The sequence below is a fragment of the Bufo bufo genome, chromosome 1 (genome assembly GCF_905171765.1).
Source record: "Bufo bufo chromosome 1, aBufBuf1.1, whole genome shotgun sequence".
In the NCBI taxonomy this organism is placed as follows: Eukaryota; Metazoa; Chordata; class Amphibia; order Anura; family Bufonidae; genus Bufo; species Bufo bufo.
This window is the reverse complement of record NC_053389.1, coordinates 96,197,044-96,220,385: the sequence shown is the minus strand read 5'-3', so window position 1 is coordinate 96,220,385 and position 23,342 is coordinate 96,197,044. Positions and strand designations below refer to the sequence as shown.

The 23,342-nt window shown below is 41.9% G+C and overlaps 1 protein-coding gene across 3 annotated transcripts in view; it reads left to right on the top strand.

The window, feature by feature from the left end:
• The window catches only part of AGRN (agrin), a 524,915-nt gene that overhangs the window by 452,045 nt on the left and 49,528 nt on the right, over positions 1-23,342 (top strand). For 2 of the 3 annotated variants that reach the window (XM_040427040.1, XM_040427053.1), the window contains 6 exons: positions 16,525-16,639; positions 17,838-17,969; positions 18,923-19,333; positions 20,604-20,796; positions 21,137-21,352; positions 22,059-22,288. In XM_040427040.1, coding sequence (XP_040282974.1) covers positions 16,525-16,639; positions 17,838-17,969; positions 18,923-19,333; positions 20,604-20,796; positions 21,137-21,352; positions 22,059-22,288 — 1,297 coding nt within the window. The remainder of the gene's footprint in view (positions 1-16,524; positions 16,640-17,837; positions 17,970-18,922; positions 19,334-20,603; positions 20,797-21,136; positions 21,353-22,058; positions 22,289-23,342) is intronic. The other variant, XM_040427048.1, reaches the window with a different exon arrangement.

Genomic DNA, 23,342 nt, shown 5'->3' with positions numbered 1-23,342 from the left:
CACTTTTATATGAAAACTACTGCAGTGCTCAGGGGATCACTATCTAGATGTCCATGTGCATATGAAGCTGGTGGGACCACCACTATAAAATGACATTGTCACTCTCAGTCAACAAGCTCTCTTCACTTTTCCTAAGCTGTCCTGCGTTAAAACAATATTTAGGCTACCGTACATTATTTCCTTCACTGCACTAGAGAGGAAAGATGGCATATTCCACCTCTGTGGAGCCTGAACACTGCTAAAGGAGCTTTCCAAAAGTAGTTTGATAAAAAATAAATAAAATTAAGGCTGTCCCATGATATACTGTTGTGATTGAAAGTTTGTGAACCCTTCTGAATTTCATATATTTCTGCATAAATTTGACCTAAAACGAAATCAGATTTTCACACACATCCTAAAATATTAGACTCGGTCATTTATTTATTGAGGAAAACGATCCAATATCACATGTCTGTGAGTGTTTAAAGTATGTGAACCTTTGCTTTCAGTATCTTGTGTGACTCCCTTGTGCAGCAATAACTGCAACCAAACATTTCCAGAAATTGTTGATTGGTGCTGCACATCATCTGGGTTGAATTCCTCCATACAAAACATCTTCAATTCTCTTATATTGTTGGGTTTCCTCTCATGAACTGGTCACTTCAGGTTCTTCCACAATATTTCTATTGGATTAAAGTCAGAACTGTGACCATCCCAAAACGTTAAAGTTGTTCTTCTTTAACTTTTCTGTATAGTGCATCACTGACACACAGTATCTGAAGACCTAACCAAGAAACCACAGTTGGGGTGTATTAGGATGGTGTGTGTAAAACCACGTTTAAAAAAAATTCCTTAGATAATCTGCATACATTTTGCCATGGTTTTACAGGTGAGACAGTTAATTAACATACTTCACCTGTAAAAACAGTAGCTGCACCAAAAGCTGTAGCAAAAACCCCATGCCTTTTTAACCTCCTCAAGACCGCCGTACGCAGGATTGCGTCCTGGCGGCGGCCCTGCTCTTCTGGGTGGACGAATATACGCGTCCTCTCGCGACAGCCGAGATTTCCTGTGAATGCGCGCACACAGGCGCGCGCGCTCACAGGAACGGAAGGTAAGCGAGTGGATCTCCAGCCTGCCAGCGGCGATCGTTCGCTGGCAGGCTGGAGATGTGATTTTTTTAACCCCTAACAGGTATATTAGACGCTGTTTTGATAACAGCGTCTAATATACCTGCTACCTGGTCCTCTGGTGGTCCCTTTTGTTTGGATCGACCACCAGAGGACACAGGCAGCTCAGTAAAGTAGCACTAAACACCACAACACTACACAACACCCCCCCCGTCACTTATTAACCCCTTATCAACCACTGATCACCACTGATCATCCCTGATCACCCCATATAGACTCCCTGATCACCCCCCTGTCATTGATCACTCCTCTGTAAGGCTCCATTCAGACGTCCGTATGTTTTTTACGGATCCACGGATACATGGATCGGATCCGCAAAACACATACAGACGTTTGAATGGAGCCTTACAGGGGGGTGATCACCCCATATAGACTCCCTGATCACCCCCCTGTCATTGATCACCCCCCTGTAAGGCTGCATTCAGATGTCCGTATGTTTTTTACGGATCCACGGATACATGGATCGGATCCGCAAAACACATACGGACGTCTGAATGGAGCCTTATAGGGGGGTAATCACCCCATATAGACTCCCTGATCACCCCCCTGTCATTGATCACCCCCCCTGTAAGGCTGCATTCAGATGTCCGTATGTTTTTTACGGATCCACGGATACATGGATCGGATCCGAAAAACACATACGGATATCTGAATGGAGCCTTATAGGGGGGTGATCAATGACAGGGGGGTGATCACCCCATATAGACTCCCTGATCACCCCCCTGTCATTTTTCACCCCCCTGTCATTGATCACCCCCCTGTAAGGCTGCATTCAGATGTCCGTATGATTTTTACGGATCCACTGATACATGGATCGGATCCGCAAAACACATACGGACATCTGAATGGAGCCTTACAGGGGGGTGATCACCCCATATAGACTCCCTGATCACCCCCCTGTCATTGATCACCCCCCTGTCATTGATCACCCCCCTGTAAGGCTGCATTCAGATGTCCGTATGATTTTTACGGATCCACTGATACATGGATCGGATCCGCAAAACACATACGGATATCTGAATGGAGCCTTATAGGGGGGTGATCAATGACAGGGGGGTGATCACCCCATATAGACTCCCTGATCACCCCCCTGTCATTTTTCACCCCCCTGTCATTGATCACCCCCCTGTAAGGCTGCATTCAGATGTCCGTATGATTTTTACGGATCCATTGATACATGGATCGGATCCGCAAAACACATACGGACAACTGAATGGAGCCTTACAGGGGGGTGATCAATGACAGGGGGGTGATCACCCCATATAGACTCCCTGATCACCCCCCTGTCATTGATCACCCCCCTGTCATTGATCACCCCCCTGTAAGGCTCCATTCAGACATTTTTTTGGCCCAAGTTAGCAGAAATTTATTTATTTTTTTCTTACAAAGTCTCATATTCCACTAACTTGTGTCAAAAAATAAAATCTCACATGAACTCACCATACCCCTCACAGAATCCAAATGCGTAAAATTTTTTAGACATTTATATTCCAGACTTCTCACGCTTTAGGGCCCCTAGAATGCCAGGGCAGTATAAATACCCCACATGTGACCCCATTTCGGAAAGAAGACACCCCAAGGTATTCCGTGAGGGGCATATTGAGTCCATGAAAGATTGAAATTTTTGTCCCAAGTTAGGAAAGGGAGATTTTGTGAGAAAAAAAAAATATCAATTTCCGCTAACTTGTGCCAAAATTTTTTTTTTTTTATGAACTCGCCATGCCCCTCATTGAATACCTTGGGGTGTCTTCTTTCCAAAATGGGGTCACATGTGGGGTATTTATACTGCCCTGGCATTCTAGGGGCCCTAAAACATGAGAAGAAGTCTGGGATCCAAATGTCTAAAAATGCCCTCATAAAAGGAATGTGGGCCCCTTTGCGCATCTAGGCTGCAAAAAAGTGTCACACATCTGGTATCGCCGTACTCAGGAGAAGTTGGGCAATGTGTTTTGGGGTGTCATTTTACATATACCCATGCTGGGTGAGATAAATATCTTGGTCAAATGCCAACTTTGTAAAAAAAATGGGAAAAGTTGTCTTTTGCCGAGATATTTCTCTCACCCAGCATGAGTATATGTAAAAAGACACCCCAAAACACATTGCCCAACTTCTCCTGAATACGGAGATACCACATGTGTGACACTTTTTTGTAGCCTAGGTGGGCAAAGGGGCCCACATTCCAAAGAGCACCTTTCGGATTTCACAGGTCATTTACCTACTTACCACACATTAGGGCCCCTAGAATGCCAGGGCAGTATAACTACCCCACAAGTGACCCCATTTTGGAAAGAAGACACCCCAAGGTATTCCGTGAGGGGCATGGCGAGTTCCTAGAATTTTATATTTTTTGTCACAAGTTAGCGGAAAATGATGATTTTTTATTTTTATTTTTTTCCTTACAAAGTCTCATATTCCACTAACTTGTGACAAAAAATAAAAACTTCCATGAACTCACTATGCCCATCACGAAATACCTTGGGGTGTCTTCTTTCCAAAATGGGGTCACTTGTGGGGTAGTTATACTGCCCTGGCATTTTAGGGGCCGAATGCGTGAGAAGTGGTTTGAAATCAAAATCTGTAAAAAATGGCCGGTGAAATCCGAAAGGTGCTCTTTGGAATGTGGGCCCCTTTGCCCACCTAGGCTGCAAAAAAGTGTCACACATGTGGTATCTCCGTACTCAGGAGAAGTTGGGCAATGTGTTTTGGGGTGTCATTTTACATATACCCATGCTGGGTGAGATAAATATCTTGGTCAAATGCCAACTTCGTATAAAAAAATGGGAAAAGTTGTCTTTTGCCAAGATATTTCTCTCACCCAGCATGGGTATATGTAAAATGACACCCCAAAACACATTGCCCAACTTCTCCTGAGTACGGAGATACCACATGTGTGACACTTTTTTGCAGCCTAGGTGGGCAAAGGGGCCCACATTCCAAAGAGCACCTTTCGGATTTGACCGGCCATTTTTTACAGATTTTGATTTCAAACTACTTACCACACATTAGGGCCCCTAGAATGCCAGGGCAGTATAACTACCCCACAAGTGACCCCATTTTGGAAAGAAGACACCCCAAGGTATTCGCTGATGGGCATAGTGAGTTCATAGAAGTTTTTATTTTTTGTCACAAGTTAGTGGAATATGAGACTTTGTAAGGAAAAAAAAAAAATCATCATTTTCCGCTAACTTGTGACAAAAAATAAAAAGTTCTATGAACTCACTATGCCCATCAGCGAATACCTTAGGGTGTCTACTTTCCGAAATGGGGTCATTTGTGGGGTGTTTGTACTGTCTGGGCATTGTAGAACCTCAGGAAACATGACAGGTGCTCAGAAAGTCAGAGCTGCTTCAAAAAGCGGAAATTCACATTTTTGTACCATAGTTTGTAAATGCTATAACTTTTACCCAAACCATTTTTTTTTTTTACCCAAACATATTTTTTTTTATCAAAGACATGTAGAACAATAAATTTAGAGAAAAATTTATATATGGATGTCGTTTTTTTTGCAAAATTTTACAACTGAAAGTGAAAAATGTCATTTTTTTGCAAAAAAATCGTTAAATTTCGATTAATAACAAAAAAAGTAAAAATGTCAGCAGCAATGAAATACCACCAAATGAAAGCTCTATTAGTGAGAAGAAAAGGAGGTAAAATTCATTTGGGTGGTAAGTTGCATGACCGAGCAATAAACGGTTAAAGTAGTGTAGGTCAGAAGTGTAAAAAGTGGCCTGGTCATTAAGGGTGTTTAAGCTATAGGGGCTGAGGTGGTTAACAGTGTGGTCTGGAGGCACACAAGGCTGAAATACCTTCATCCTTTATAACCTCCTCAAACTTTTGAGGTGTATTAGCACAGATATTCCTAAACCTTCAAAGAAACTCCTACAGGTCGTGTCTTGAGGATTTCCTTAATGTTGCACAGATGGTTTAATTAGTTTCACTTAACTGATAATGTATTCTCTCTGGGAAATCCTGAGGACATGGACTGTTGGGGTTCCTTAAGGACAGATTTGCAAATTAGTGCATGTTGGCTGTAACTTTTTATATTAGTTGTGTGGGCTTTTAGATCTGATTGAGTGAGCTGTGGGGTGGCTTCCTTGCTTTTCTCCTTCCCTTCCACACCACCGGTAGATTTCTTTTCTTCACATCTTTTTTTTACTGATAACAAAGGCTGCGTGTGCTGGATAACTGAGGAAGAAGCACCAGCATCTACTGAAGAGCAGATAAGGGATTTGAGGCTGTGTGGTCATTGAGATAATATTTTAGAATCCTAAGAAGTACATGCCAAAAGATACAGATCAAATCTTGTCTATAGGCTTATTCCACCGTCTGTTTACTTTTGTCATGTTTTGCTGTATTTGTTGATTGTTCTTTTACTTCGCTTTAGTCTTTTGGGAGATCGATGAAGCTGTGTGCATTGTGCCAACTAGAAACGCATATGGTACAAGAATGTAAAAATGACTGACTTTCACCTGTACACAGAATGTAGCTCAGTAGTTAGAGTAATGCCATGGGATGAAAGTGCCCCCTGCTGGTTGAGAACTGGGATTTGATTCTTCCTCATAATTTTCTAACAAAAAAATTTCAATTTTCGTATTTTGAATTTAAGTCTCAATTATCTTTTTTTTTTTATCATAGAGAGAGTTTTTATTGATATTCATTAGTGATGATCGAGAATGCTCGACCGAACACCGAGTCTACGCCCCGCACGTTTCTTGGCTGCTATGGAGCCAATAAACGTGCAGGTAAGTACTGCCCTCACTGTAATGCCGTAGCCATGTTGGCTGCTGGCATTACAGTGATTGGCTGGCCGGAACGTGTCATCGGGTGCTATATAGCACCCGATGACGCATGTTCGGCTCATTCTTAGTCAGGGAGAGCTGTGCTGAGGAAGGGACAGATAGTGTAGGGAGTGATTTAAGAATATTTTTACCACCAAAACTTTTCAGAGACCAAAAAGTCCTGTTAAGGACTATTGTGTGTGGCAGCAGCAATTTATATTTTTAGCGCAACCTGCGCTAGATTGCTAAAACTTTACAGACCCAAATGTCCTTCTAAGGACTTTTGTGTGTGGCAGCAATATCTATTTTTAGCGCATCCTGCACTAAATAGCGTACAATAGTTAGGCCGCTGCAGACAGAGACATTAGCTGCGCCACATCTCCAGTGTAAAGTGTGCGCATCCAAAAGATATCTGTGACATCCAGTGTACTTTTTACGTAGACAATGTCCGCTGCGGACAGTGACATTAGCTGCGCCACATCTCCTGTGTAAAGTGTGCGCATCCCAAAAATATCTGTGACATCCAGTGTACTTTTTCTGTAGACTTTTTCCGCTGTCGACAGTGACATTAGCTGCGCCACATCTCCAGTGTAAAGTGTGCGCATCCAATAGACAGTGTACTTTTTCAATAGACAGTGTCCGCTTCTGACAGTGACATTAACAGTGCCACATCTGCAGTGTAACGTGTGCGCTGAAAAATTTATCTGTGACATACAGTGTCCTTTTTCTGTAGACGGTGTCCGCTGCGGACAGTGACATTAGCTGCACCACATCTCCAGTGTAAAGTGTGCGTATCCAAAAAATATCTGTGACATCTAGTGTACTTTTTCCGCAGACAGTGACATTAGCTGCGCCACATCTCCAGTGTAAAGTGTGCGCATCCAAAAAATATCTGTGACATACAGTGTAGTTTGTTAATAGACGGTGTCCGCTTCTGACAGTGACATTACCAGGGCCACATCTGCAGTGTAACGTGTGCGCTGAAAAAATGTATCTGTGACATACAGTGTACTTTTTTGTGTAGGTGCTGCGGACAGTGACATTACTGGTGGTAATTCTCCTGTATAACGTTTCCTCATCCAAAATACCTGTGACATTCCCTGTAATTTTTTATTAGCCGCTGGTGACAGCATTGACAATACCTGCGAGATATACCTGTGTGACGTTTCCACATCCCAAATACCTTTTTAAATTTGTTTGCGCATACACTTCCAAATCCTACACTTCTGTACGTGTGACAGACTTTAAATCATATATAACATTAATATGAAGAAGGCGAGCAGTAAGGGACGTGACAGTGGCCGTGATGCTAATGGTGCACACAGAGGCCATGCTCCTGGGCACGGTGAAACTGTGCCTGCTGCCAGAGCACAAGAAAAACAATCATCCATGATACCGAGCTTCATGTCTCAGTTTGCAGGGCGGCACAGGACACCACTCTTGAAGTCAGACCAGTGCGACCAGGTGGTAGGTTGGATTGCAGTAGATAATGCTTCCAGTCGGTTAAGCACCACCCTGTCTTCCACCAAGTCCAGTCTCTGTAGTCAAGAGTCTGCTCAACCCAATCCTCACCCTGATCCTCCTTCCTCCCACTATGGAGAGTCTGGGCAAACAAGTGATCCCACACTCGGATATTCCGAGGAGCTCTTTTCAGTGCCATTCCTTGATTTCCTTGATAATTTTTTACAGGGTCAGCTCACCAGCAAACCTTCACCTACAATCTTTTACAGGGTCAGCTCATCTGCAGGCCCTCACATATAATGTTTTGGAGGGTCAGCTCACCTGCATTCCCTCATCTACAACCTACATCCTCCCCATGCTGTTGCCGAACCATTTCGGTGGTGTTTCCATCAATTTCTGACCTTTTCCTATGAATCAGGCACCCTCCGCTCTACAGAGCAGGGGGAGCCAGGTTTAATGCTTGGGTTCTCCCATTGACTTCCATTATACTCGGGTGCTCGGTAGAGCACCCAAACATCCCGATGTGTTCGGCCAGAACACCCGAGCACTTTGGTGCTCGATCAACACTAATATTGATATCTGTAATATATATAAAAGATTGGGTCATAAAGAATCATCCATGAAACCATCTCTGAACAGGACATTGGAGCAGATTACTGTACACTATAACACTTGCATATTGTTGTATGCCGGGTTAATTGTGTTCATCCTACCTGATACTCCCCTATTTATGGCTGTCTCCTACTTACTGGCCAACATTTCCCAATGAGAAGGAGCTTCGATCTAATCAATAAAAAAGCACAGACTATCGGGATATTCCTTTTTACTCTTTTTAAAGAGGTTCTGCAGGAGCTGTAGGACCTTAATACACAGTAGAGATGAGTGAATCACTCAAAATCCAATTCCGATTCGATTTGTCCGAAACAGTCAACTGATTTAATTTGGGTCCTCATCGATTCTATCCAAATAGAAAGTGCTCCAATTGGCCTGAAAACCTGTCTCTGACACTCTGGGGTCTACTAGGACTAGATTCTTGTGAGAACTTGAGCTCCTTCTCCCTGGCTAGGATCAGGGTGCTCTGATTGGATGCGCTCGCAGCCATGGAGAAGATAACCGCGCCCAGGAGAACTTCAAGTCCACGCCTAGTATAACCAAGTCACCTCATTAGCATATGAGGCGCCAAAAGATACGGGGACCACAGGGGACGAACAGGGGGTTCTTTAGAGAGAAAAAAATTGCCAAGACGCACTGTATGGTAGTGTAATAATTAGATTATAGATATCCAGGTGAAAGGTCCTCTTTAAAGGTTCTGCTACATCTGTGGCCACCTTTTGCAGGGTTTTTTTTTGTCTCATCCACCTTGAGGCCAGACCTGCCAGACCTGCAAAAGGGAAGCATACTTACCTGCCCTTCGCCTCTGGATGCCAGATCCTTCGCTTGGCTTTGACTGCCTGGCTCTGGTCCCCCACTGTAAACATTCGAATTTACACCTCTGTATGCCTACTGCTGCACCAGTGACTTGACCCCCTTGCGTCATGTCAATTGGTCATGTGAGGCAAAGGGTCAGGTGACCGCTGCAGTGGCATCAAAGCGGATGTTTACAGCGGTAGACCTGAGTGAAGGAGCCGTAATCCAGCAGTGAGTAGCATGGAAGCCTACTTCCCTTGTGCCGGTCTGGCCATAAGGGGGGATTTGCCAAAAAAAAACAAAAGGTGGCCTACCCTTTTGACATTCAGGTTAATACCCCATCACTTATACCAGTTCATCTTTGTATGTTGGTATGATATCTCTTCCATGGGTTCACATTCTTACTTTACTGTGGTACACAAGGAGTTAACCCATCCCCCAACAGTTCCATTTTTATCAATATATAGAGTAGAGAACTCATAGTGCCATTGTTATAGCCGTTCTTAATCTCGTTCTTTCCACATTTTTCTTTCGTTCTACTCCCACATCCTTTGCTGCATTCAGGGACTATATAAGCTCATGATATACTGTATGTTATCAGTTCCAGGGAGAATTAGCATCAGCATTGATTTCCAATGTGTTACAGTAGTTATCCGTACTAGAAAGAGGGAGATTAAAACAGAAGATGGAAAATACAGGATTGAGAAACAAAGCCAACCACTGAGATTATATCTGAATAAACTCATAGAAGCATTTAAGCTGGCGATGTCATCTAGTAATGTGTTTAGGGGTGGAAGCTGCTGCCTTTCACTAATGACTGTCAGAGAGTCAGAGTTCATCATGTCTTCTGACTTTGCCTCCCATTTGTCACAGCCATGCTCTGATAATCCAGTGTGTGCAGTGTAGATATCAATTACTGCCATAACTGATTTTCCTAGAAGAAACAGACATGTCTGCATTTCCATACAGTGGTCAGTTCAGCCAGCAAATTCTATGTCCGTTCTGACCATTTTTGCCATTGTAGTAACTAAACCTGAAATATTATCGGAATACATGTTTAGTGCTTTGGAAATATAGATTATAAAATCTGGTAATCAACTACATCAATAATTTGTTTCTGTCATCAGTGTCCCCAGGCATCTGATTTCCTATGCCTAAAACTGTGCAGGTCTCACATAAAGACAACCCCTGTCCAAATGTGCTATTATGGCGTATGGACTTAATGGGGATGGGGGGCTACCCAGCAACTGAAAGTTCGGCTTAGGCTACATGCACACGACGGTATGTGTTTTGCAGTCCGCAAATTGCGGATCCGCAAAAAAAACTACGGATGGCATCCGTATGCCATCCGTTTTTTTTTGTGGATCCTTTGTAACAATGCCTAAAACGGACAAGAATAGTACATCTTCTATTTTTTTTGTGGGGCTACGGAACAGACATACGGATGCGGTTAGCACACGGTGTGCTGTCCACATTTTTTGCGGACCCGTTGAAATGAATGGGTCCACATCCTATCCGCAAAAAAAAACGGAACGGACACGGAAACCAAATACATTCGTGTGCATGAGGCCTTATACTACTACATCCCCCCTTCAGTATCTGAACTAATTCTCCCACAACAATTATAAATGGTTGTCAGAGGTCTAGAAGCTGGACCTACAAAATCAACTGATCGGCAGACATGAATGGAAGCAGCACGGCGGTAACCAGGCATGGCCACTACACAGTGTACCGAACTGTGTTTTTCCAGTGTCTAGTTCCAGCGCCCAGCACCTCGTAAAAACAGCTGATCCACGGGGGTGCAGAGAGTCTGGCCCCACCAATCCGATATTGATGACCTATCCTAAGGACAGGCTGTCAATAGGTAAGTTCTGAAAATCCCTTTAAAATGGTTATCCCTATGAATTTAACACACTTTTTAAACTCCCATATCTGCCTTTGGAGGTCTTTCTTTCCTTTCTTTTGGTGGGCAGCAGCTCACATGAGACAGTCAAGCACCTCCATCTCACAGGATGCACTGCAGTTAGCTTTCATTAACCCCTTCCTGCCCTGCATTAAAATTGACCCCCACATATAGCCTATGCCATACAATTTCTTTCTCCACTGTCTAGAGAGAGAAAAGATATACCGGTATATATTTCTATATTTTAGAAGAGATGAATGAATGAAATGTGTCTGGGCTGCTTGATTTGCTTCACTATGGGATTAATGCACCAGCACTGGGGACTTGCACATCTCATCAGAAAAGTGTAATGTGGGGACACTCAGTATTTGTCCTTTTGGAAGGAGAACTGAATAGTATGTCTCTAGTCCAGAGGAGTATTATGTGTTGGTCTCTCTATCGTTTTTTTTTATCCCTTTCGTCTTCTAGGACTCATATTTAGGGTCCATTCACATGTCCGCAATTTCGTTCCGCATTTTGCGGAACGGAATTGCAGACCCATTCATTTCTATGGGACGATGTGCTGCCCGGACACGGGTCCGCAATTCCGATCCCGAAAAAAATAGAACATGTCCTATTGTTGTCCGCAATTGCGGACAAGAATAGGCATATTCTATTAGTGCGGGCAATGTGCAGTCCGCAAAATGTGGAACGCACATTGCCGCTGTCCGTGTTTTGCGGATCCACGAATCTGTGGATCCGTAAAACACATTGCGGATGTGTGAATGGACCCTTATTCTCTAATTCTTTTCAGAATTTTTTTTCAGAGCAATTGGAATTGGAACATATTTGATGTGGGTAGACGCCAGACCGCCACCCCCCCCAATCAAATTTTTTTAAATTTTTTTTATTTGACGAATCAGACGCAAACAAATTTCAAGAAATCCCAAATGATCAGAGGATCTATAAAAATTACATGAGATGTCCAAACTGGCCAACCTCTTGAATTGTAAAAAGAAGCATGGTCAGTCCTATAATACAGAGAGTTTATATAACAACCTATCATGTTAACCCTGTATTGACATTTTTTTTTCTTTTTACCTCCCTTATATAACACAGAGTGTTCCATATTGTAAAACAGAAGGGAGTTTATTAAAGGATCATCAAGAAATATCCTTTGTGTATTAATATTTTGTTTCCACAGAAACCAGCATAACTGGAGAATTAATGAACTTGAAATGCATTCATTAGAGTGGTATTCCACTGGTTTACGTCCTTTTCATAATTTCATTTTCAACATTATCTCTTGTATCTACCAAGAGATTGACTTAAAGGGCATTTGGCATCTCGGAACAGCAAAAGTGTCATGTTCCTATGCAACCCTAATTCCGGGCTCTTGTCAAGTAATGTGATTTTATCTTTCACATGAAAATGACCTTAACATTCATAAATTCGCAGGAGCACAATGACTGTGCCATTTATTTTTCCGCTAGAGTAGAGGCTGGTGTGAGCTTTTTTTTATCGGATTCCTCTTTTATGTATATCCAAATCAATTTATTGTACATAAAATTTATTGGGATGGATGGCACGCGAGGCAGCCGAGTCTATTGAGCGGACAGCATCGGCAGGGTCACACTGGTGTCTCTTCTCACACACCGCAGCTGTCAGCAGCCAGATTCCATTTGTGGATTAAATGTCTCATGCATTTCTAAACGGGTCTAAGAAAAGGAACAGGAGGTGAGCTACTAACTATCGTGATAGCAGGGCATTCTGCTAATCTCAAAGAAATGCTGTGCCCTTTCGGTATTTCTAAAGTTAATTTCAATATCGTTTTGCGGTATGAAATTTAAAGCGCACCCGTCGTCAATTATAAACAGCAGAAGCAGACTCTTCTGTTGGCTAATGATAATGTTGACTATGAAAAGATGCACGACAGTAGTGCCTCGTGCATATGAATTTTACCCAATGGATATAAGCAGCAAAGTGAAAGATGCCTTACATTTGGGGTCTTGGAGTGGAATCCTCCACAAATAGCTGACAGCGCTACATTAGGAGGATGCTACTTGTAAAATTGTGGATGCATACACTAAACCGCAGATTTGGGGAATGGACCAAGTGGCATAGATAAAGGAGTACAGAGGTAGCAGTCACACCTGAGCCCTGGTCCTTGAGAGAGCTCCATTTCTATATCTTACAACGTATGCACCTTTTTGGTCAGGTCTTTTGTGCTGTCCACAAAGTGTTTATACAATGGCTGCTGATAGAGGTTCGTGTGACCAGGCAAATCACTGAGCCTCCTCACATACAGTGTGTATCAATGGAGGAGACTAAAGGTGGATTTACATGTCCCAAGTATCGGGACGATTATTGGGAGCGAACGTTACAATGAACACTCATTCCTGATAATCTGCCCATCTAAAGGTGCCGCAGATCACCCGATGAACAAGCTAAACACGCGTTAATTTGGTGAAAGTTGGTGTGGACACTTTAATCATCAGTCCCTGGTAGTAGATCATGTGGTCTAAACTGCACTCTGTTGTCCAGGAACAATGATTTTGTATGGGGATGAGCGATAGCAGCAGCGATCACCCATCCTCATACAGTGGAGGACCTCCACTTAACGAACAGCCAACAATTGGCTTCTCTGAGTGTGTAAATGCACCTAAAGTGATGTGTCTGGTCACATGACCCTTGATCAGCGGCCATCTTATGGACAGGATCGCTATACAGACAGCACAGAAGACTTACCCAACAATGAAATATAGCAAACGGCACCGAATATTAAGAAAGGTTATATTAGTTGGTGCCATGTACAGTAGTCATCTTACATACACATAGGTCAACAGTAGCCAGAGAGTGGCCAACCCCTTTAAGCACCATGTGTATGTAAATTATAAACCCGGAGTGGATTCTTAAAAAAAGGTAGAGAAGTAGTTTCTATCTTCAATACTTTCTGTCTGTTTATGATCAACTCCTGATTAACTTTGGCTTTAAAAACTGCATAAAAGAACCTGACCAGTAGGCAACTACGTCGTACTTGGTTTTGGGTTCCCCATGTTCATCCCAATGAACTATTATTTAGTGTATTTGGACCCACTAGTTTAGCTTTATGAGGGAATATTACAAATTCATCGATATGATGGATAAACTGAGCATCTGTGCATGAACACAGCATCAGAGCCAATATATAACCCCCATTTCAGTCTCTAATAATGCTAAACAACCAATACATATACACATGGTCAATGACCATAGAAAACATAGATGGCAGAGCCGTATACTGGTAATTGGCTTATGGCTGCAGAATCACACACTGTGGACACACTGTGACATTTTGCTTTTCTATATGGCTACTAGTTATAATCAACTTTTTATGTGGTTTCCCATTGCATCACATATACATCCCAGAGAAGCTATTATACGAACAGTTAGTACAATCTCATCCCTGATGTCATGAGATGAAAGGGTAGGCTGCATGTAATGAACTTTATTAATATTTTATCTCATAATGTGCATAGATGACAAAGATAAGTGAACGATACTAATTCAGCTTAATGAGGGAACAGCCTATCTTTTTGAAGATTTCTGTTTTGTCATGCAGGATCCTATCTTATGCTCTCACTGCTTTCTTTGTGGCTATAACTTAGTAAAATGTAATTTGTTAAAGGAGTTGGCCACTATTTGGCTACTATTCATCAATGTGTTTGTGAACTGGCTATTTGGCATTTAAAACTATAGCATTTGTCGATATTCTGCTCAGTTTTCTATATTTCATAAGGTATTCTCCCTCATTGGCCAAGTCTTTTGCTCTGTCCACACGGAGATCCTGTCTATAAAATGGTTGCTGATCCAGGGTCATTTGACCAGTAAAATCACTCAAGTCTTCTCCATTCAAATATATTGCACCTGTCATCAACACTGTTGGGAGTTTAGTGCAGGTGCAGTTGCTTTGAATGGAGAAGACTGAGTGATGTGTCTGATCAGCAGCCATTTTATGGATAGGACCTCTATTCGGATAGCACAGAAGATTTGCCCGACAAGGGCAAATGGTACAGAATATCAACATAGGCTCTATTACTAAGTGTCATATTGTCATCTTACATACACATTGGTCAACTGTAGCCAGATAGTGACCAACACCTTTAAGAACTACTTGTGCTTTGGCATTATTGGGTCAAAATCCTCAGAATTCTAAGCACACTTTGCAGGTTGCTATGTATCTTGCATTATGTTCGTTTGTTTAAAGGGGTTGCCCAGGAGCTGAAAATCCTTATGGTCCTAACATGTGGGCCATAAAAAAACACATACACACACTTACTTGTTCCTCCCATCAGAGAGACAATTCAGATCCTGCTACTAGATAAAATCAAAGCTGTGCAGGGAAGACGGCTCAATATTTTTTAATAAAGACCAATTGAAAAAAATTATTTTAGCTCAAAATGAGTACAATGCAGTAATTAAAAAAAAATTGCCACTAAAGGTGTATATAGCCTTTAAGAATTTGGATCACAGTAATAAAGTAGCGTTGAAGTCGAAATGATACAAACCTTTTATTGATGCCTTATGAATTCTTATGGCATTGACAAATATAGAAGAAAGGAGGATCCATAATGGCGCACGGTTTTGCCACTTAGGACAGTACCTGGTGTGTTTTATCCTCCCTTTTATATGCCTATTAGAGCCATTCCCACCTCCTTGCTTGTTAATAATACCTGGAGAGGGGGCATCTGCATACGTTATAACCAACCAGTAGCTTCTATACATACGTGCTTGCCTTATGGCAGAAAATAAAGTAACCTTAGGGTTTGATTTTAAAGGGAGTCTGTCACCTCCAAAATCTGTTTCAAAATGAGTATACCACCATGGAGTTTAGGTGCCCCAAAACATAACCATACCTTTCTTGTGACTATCTACTGCTCTAATTCTGAGAAATGCTTCTTTTTAGTTTTATGCAAATAAGGTTTTGGGTGCAGCATGCTTGGGCTAACAACATTATTATGCCATAACAACCCCCAGCACCTGTCCCCTTTGTTTGATGGACATTTTCTGAGATTTCAGAGCTGGTACTGATGACGCTGGGAAAGCCAAATGCAACAAATGCATTCAATGATAATCGTATTTAGGTTATGTACATGAAAAATAAAAAGAAACATTTCTCAGGATGAGAGGACTGGATTTTCAGAAGAAAGGTATGGTTATATTTTGGGTCACCTACCTTACATGGTGGTATTCTTACTTTGGAACTGATTTGGGAGATGACTCCCTTCAATAAAACCCAATGCTTGTGTGTGTTCATGTATGTACAGTACATGTATAACTATTTTCTTGTCTTTACTGTAAACTACAGTAATTGCCATTTTCAGTCCAAAAACTAACGTCTACCATCTCTGCCTACTGACAGGTAGCAGGACTGTAATGTCGAGAACATCAGAGAAAGATGGCAGGAGAAATGGCACATTAGTTAATGCCTGACTTATTTTGGGGGTGTTTTTGCAATTTTCTCAGTGCCAAAGGAGAAAGAACTGAATTGTATTCAATTTGTTTCTTGTTCCCATAGCAGGGAGGCAGGGAGCATTTTAAGGAAATGATACCTGCTTCTGAAAATATCCTATTTGTAATTCTGTTTTCTGAGCACAGGTCAAGGAAGGAACATACCGCGTGTGGTAGCTAAATAAGTCTCCGTAGAAAACTACTACTCTTACAATCCTCAGTGGATTCTTTCTAGCAGCACTTGGAATTCACTGACCATTTCTCACTTCACATACGTTCACGCATCTTGTCTTCTTGCTCAATTAATGACACTCTTGTCTCCATCTCCTTCTTCTAGTTGGATAATCTTCTCCGAAATTCTGAAGTGAAGAGGGACTTCAGAAGTATCCGTGTGCGAGACTTGGGACCAAGTAACTCCATCAGAGCTATAGTGGAGGCACATTTTGATCCAGGTTTGTTAATTTAGATGGACAGTGAACCATGCTGTGAGGATAATTATGTTGCCTGCTGTGTTTTATCTACATTAATCCAAAGCCACATTGTTTTATTATATTTAAATCCAGTGTATAATCTTTTTGCATTATTCATACATCTCTTGTATATATTCATGCTATGCGCCACTCCAATACGAGACAGAGATCAGGTATTCCTGACAAGAGTAGGAAGCGTGTGCATAGATTTTTATATTGCACATCTATAAACGGTGGCAGGTTTAGGCAATCTGTGGTACTCCAATTATTCTTGATCTCTAGCTCCTGACATACTCTGCCAGTCAGACATATTAGCACACGGTCTGAGCTGTAAATCAGTAGTGTTGAGCCACAGTTCCCACCAATGTAAGTAATTAGCAATGCTGCCAAGTCTTTTTCAGTGTCATTTTGAGACATGTTTATGTAAAATGGCAGCATCATTTTTGGAAACCCTAATATTACCTTTTGCTTTCATCCATAAATGTCCTACACACACAGATAGATGTGGATAATATATATAGCAGCTAAACAGAGTTTCCATTGTCAGCAAGTGCACACATTTTAGAGTAGCCAAATTGTAAAGTATCCAAAAATGTTGATGTTTTCAGAATGTGTTTAGCTACTTACAGCCTCTAAAAATTCAATATCGTGCTTGTATGATCCATAGCTCTGCTGTCCACTGTCACTCTCTGCACACTAACTGAGCCAGACGTGCCCTTTCTGATGTCACAGAGGAGTGTCTGGACATCAAGGGGTCATCAACCACTGACTACTCTCATCCCGGCAATTAATTAAAGAGAATATGTCACCTAGTAATTTAGATTGTGACATCTGTACAATGTCCTATTGCATCAACTAATGAATGTGGATCGCAAGGCCAGAAGACCTATCATATAAACATTTTGTATATCTTGGTTTCCTTAGGGTATAAAGAGATGATTTTGCCTGTAAAATAAATAAGCCTGTTCTACAAGAGAAGATACTGTATGTAATGTTGCCTTCTTCTAATTTCTCCTGCATGGCACTGATAGTCCTCAGAGAGCAGTTCCACCACAACTGCAGTATTACAGTATGTTCTCAAATTGTGCTGGGCATCTGGTGCATGTTTATGAGGTAATTGGGAGAGCACTCTGATGTTTAATGTCAGTTGGGACTCATTGATTTCTCTTTTCTGATTTAGCTACGAGCCTAACTGCCTTGGATGTGCAGAAAGCTTTACTGACAAGACTCAAGAACACCAAGAGGAAGGCGATAACTGTAAAGACCCCAGTTCAGGAGAACATGAAGTTCTTGGACTTTGGTGAGATCCCTGGTACATGGTTCTGCTTTATTCTCAATTCAAGAACTGTCGTAATGTTGAAATGCCAATATTTGCACTTTGGAGACATGATGTTTTGGCCCTGGGCTCGAACAAATGAATGGATATAAAGACATTAATCTCACTGATAAGATGTTGGCCGGTTCTGGCAGAAATACTTTCCTATGGAAAGGTCAAGCTATGGTGTCCAGAGAAATAAGGGCACACCGAGTCAACAGATTGGCCACACTACTGTATGATTTGCAGCAAATAGAACAGTCCTCTTCTGTTCTCATTAACCCATTTTGTGATGGACATGACAATGCAGATATAACATCTTGTAATAGCTGGCAAATTTTCAGGTGGGACTCTGGCTTATGAGGTCTCCACTGCTTCAAGAGAGGGTAATATTTCTCTGCAATAAATAGATTAATAGATTTACCATGATATTCACAATTTCTTGATTGCAAACTGACAAGCAGGTGTGTAGTATCCCTTTACTTGCCCTAAAGTGGACACTACAGCCAAACCAATAGCACACCAGAGAATTTTAAAGCACGAACAATGGCCTCTGTTGCAGTTTAATGATGGAGGGTAGGGTAACATAAGTCTAGGCATGAACCTTGATCTAATACATAATGGTAATATGTAGATTATATGCGTTATACATATATGGGTGTTTTCTAACTTTTTCCTGGATACTGGTACTTGGGTTAATAAAAAAAAAAGAACATTTTATGGCAATTTTATGAAACTATATTTTAAATCGCTAACACATTAATCAGTTTATTATTCCTACTGTTCATGTAATGAACCAATAAAGATCTCAGCAGAAAATTCCTACTAAGCAAGAGTCATGGTTTTGAAAACCACCTCTCACTAGCTTGTCAATGAGCCATGTCTACTGGAATCCATCTGTATTGATCAACTATAGTATTGATGTCTAATTATGAATTTCTTCTACTTAGACTGGGTTCCTGTTATGGTCACAACTACTACAACAACAGCAGCAACTACCAGCACCATGGCAACTACCAGCACCGCAACAACCACCATGCCAGTTCTGGCAACCACAACCATGGGCACTTCAACACCTAAAAGATCAACAACCGTGAATACCACTCCGGTGCCGCTCATCCAACATCCAGCCACTACAGTGAGAATGACTACAAGAAGACCAGCTACTACCACCAAGAGGCCAATGACCACAGCCCCTTCTTCACCAAGGCGGAAGCCATCCCGTGGTCCTGCACCTGCTAAGAAACCAACACGACCCTGTGATTCACATCCCTGCATGCATGGTGGCACCTGCGAGGATGATGGAAAAGAGTTTACTTGCAACTGCCCAGCGGGAAAGGGTGGAGCTGTTTGTGAAAAAAGTAAGCATATGACTAGTATATACCATCTGTTACTGTTCAGTGGGTTTACTTGAATAGAGTAAGGTTAAAGTTCCCTTCACAGTGGATATACAGTGGTGGCACTGTGCAGGTAGTTAGCCACAAGGACCTTGGTACCATGGTTTTTGTGATTAACAAGGGTCCCCAATGTTCAAAACCAGACCGATTATAATGTTATGGCTTATTCTAGTACATGCCATGCAATTATGAGATTGGAGTACCCACTCAAAATAAGTAACACATCCATACTTAACAGAATCTAGTAAATATGAAATGCACAAATGGACATCAATGCAGACAACTGATATAGTATAAGGCTTACTATTATATGCAAATATCTTAAATTAGATCTATGAAGGGAACCTGATATTACAAAATAATGCAAATCATAATACAAAAAACTACGGCTAAAAGGTCTACAAGTTTTGTAATATTCACAGCTTTTCTGAAGCCTCTCACAAACAATGCTTTAATATTATGAGATTTCCATAGTGAGATTACAGCCATCGTAAAGGATATGAGGGATGTATTATGGGCAGCTTTATTAAAATCCAAATGAGGTAAATGTTTTCATATTTTTTCGCAAATCTTTGCTTATAAACTTTAGCAATAATTCAATAATAATACAATGGGAAATTGTCATCCTAGTCCCAGTTCAGAATTACTGACAGTATTACAATCTACCAGTTGCATAGTTTATAAATCTTCTTTAAACATGCCAAAAATGTTGTTGATTCAGGGGTTTTACCAGTGTTGGTTATGTATGACACACACCATGGATAAACATTGTTGTTGCTAGCAGATCCCACCACAATTAATTGGTTCTGATCATGTCAAGATTATATTAAAGGGTTTTTCCCACAATGGACATTTTTCCCCTATCCGCATGACTGGAACTCCCCACAGTCACTAGAACGGTCAAGACCCCTTTTTGGGAGGAGTTTGGATAGTGCTGTGGTCACACACGTATCCTGCCACAGCAATGGAAACAGAAATTCATGTATTCGAATGTTTTCTTCAATGCCATCGACTTTGAAATGACCAACACTCCATTCAGTCTACTCCTTATTCAGGCATACAGCATGGAACCACCATTCTAGTAATTGTGGGGGTTTCAGTAAAGAATGCCATCAAAGATCAGACATTTATCAATGATCATATGAATAGGTGAATAATGTCCATTGTGGGCAAGCCACCAAATTGCCTTCCATGTAGACCTAATGCAAATACATAAACCACATTTGTATTACAGATATTCATTATTTCATCCCTGGATTTGGGGGCAAGTCTTACCTGGCATTTAAGATGATGAAGGCCTACCACACAGTACGCATAGCCATGGAGTTCCGCTCCTCCGAGCAGAACGGTCTTCTCATGTACAATGGCCAGACCCGAGGAAAGGATTTCATCTCTCTGGCGGTGGTGAATGGATTTGTGGAGCTCAGGTAAATGGATTAACTATTTGTTTCCCAACTGATTCTATTTTCTCTTACTTCTCATATATTCAGTATGTTAGAATGACGCTTCTCAGCCTTTTGGCTAAGATCACATGTAGAAAGACATTTAGAACATATAATTATTAGTAGTAGAACAGAGAGACATCAGCTTGGACTTTCTGTGGAAATGTCACTAAATCATGCTACAGTACATTTTACTGCTACTATATTTCATATTACTTTTATCTTCATTACAGTCAGTGATTGCCCTGGTTTTCTATACTTTACAATTCATGCTGTCCTTGATTATAATGTCATGTCTAAGCCCAGTCTATGTGTTTTTTGTCAGGTTTAATACTGGGTCTGGAACTGGAATAATAACTAGCAAAGTTCCTGTGGAACCTGGCAAATGGCACCAACTTGTGGTAAACCGTAACCGGCGTAGCGGCATGCTATCTGTGGATGGAGAAGCTCATGTGAATGGAGAGAGTCCATCGGGTACAGATGGCCTGAACCTAGATACAGACCTGTTCATAGGAGGAGCTCCCGAAGACCAGATGAATGTGTACGTATGGGCTGGTGACTGAGATAGCATATAGCAGTGTTCCAGATAATCTTATGCCAAAGCAACCGACTTCACTAATCACGCTAGGCCTCTGTGTTACCATAATAGCATTTTTACTTCTGTGAAGGGAATTCTAGATTTACAGTTCTACAAATAACTGTATAGAATATGCAAGAAATTATGAAGTGTCAGAGCCAATGTCTCACCCTAGATCTGCTTCTGAATGTGACAGAAGTGAAAAACCTGGAGCTACAACATTTCCTTAGGACAAATGAATTTACAGTAAATGATGTTTTAGTTGTCAGGTTTGATGATGTCACCACAATGGCAGCTCCAATCATGCTCATCAATGTATAGAATATGAAATTTTCTGCACTATACCACACTACCTACCTGATGCCTGCAAGAAAAATGCCTGCAGGCTATGAGATTATTTCTCTTCCAGATATATGAATAATAAAGTATTTCAGCCCGCAGTAGTGCACTCGGCACACAAAGATTGAGATGATGCACCCTGCTGCATGGCTATTTGGGAAGCCTATTTGAATTTCCAATATTGCTCTGCTATTTTTTCTGGCTGTTCCTGGAATTGTTGAATTTTATGTCATAACCCCTTGACTGCCAAGGGATCCTATGTTCTATTGCTCAGTCAATAAAGGGAACATATGCTGACACATCATTTATATAATTCTACTTCTTCATGTAGGGTGGCAGAGAGGACTTCTGTGTCAACTGGCCTCAAGGGCTGCATCCGAATTCTAGATGTGAACAATCAAGTGTACACCTTACAGGAGGATGGAGCTGATGTCTTGTATGGAAGTGGCGTGGGCGAATGTGGGAACAACCCATGCCAACCCAACCCTTGTCACAATGGGGCTGTGTGCCAAGTAAAAGAAGCAGGGATGTTCCACTGCCAGTGCCTCCATGGGTATACAGGTAATCTACTGTTATCATACATAATAGCACTGAAAGGACGCTAACGCAACAACCATATTTTTCGGACAATAATTTGCACTTTTTCCCGCAAAAGTGGGGGCAAAGTGGCAGTGGGGGCAAAGTCCGAATGCTAATGACCGCTTCCATTATGGAAGTGGTCATTAGCATGCGGGAGGCACGGGAGGAGAAGGCAGCGCTGTACCGCTTCTTCTGGTTCCTGCTGTGCACTGTGTCCAGGCCACACACATTGTGAGCACATAGTGCACAAAGGAGCGCGCACTATGAACTGACGCTGTGCGACGTTAGGACATAATGCGCAGCGGGACCCGGAAGAAGTGGTACGGCGAGCGGTGAGTCCTAGATCTGTAGCGCTGCCAGAGCAAGCGAGGGAATTTTATTTTTTTAACATCTGATCTGAAGTCTTTTGGGGGCTGGGGGGGTTTGATGGGGAGGTGATCTGAGACTTTTTGAGACTGGGGGTCCAATCTGAGGCTGATCTGATCTGAGTATAATGGAGCTGGCATGTCTGATCTGAGGCTAATTGAGGTTGAGGGACTGATGGGGGTCTGATCTGAGGCTGGGGGGTCTAATCTGAGGCTGATCTGATCTGAGTATAATGGGGCTGGCATGTCTGATCTGAGGCTAATGGAGGTTGGGGGTCTGATCTGAGGCTGGGGGGTCTAATCTGAGGCTGGATGGTCTGATGGGGTCTTGTTTGAGGCTGATGGAGGCTGGGGGTCTGAACTGAGGCTGATGGGTGGTCTGATCTGAGGCTGGTGGAGCTTGGGAGTCTGATTTTGGGGTCTGATCTGAGATCTGATGAAGAATGGGGGTCTGATGAGGGTCTGATCTGAGGTCTGATGAAAAATGTGGGTCTGCTTTGGGGGTCTGCTCTGAGGTCTGAAGTTAAAAAAAAAATTATTTGCTCCTTCAAATCCTAGGTGCGTTGTATAGTCTGGTGCGTCTTATAGTCCAAAAATACAGTAATAGAAATTAGAATAGCATGAGTGTAAGGATGATTGTTAAAATGTTAGCATGCTCCAAAGAAGCCTGC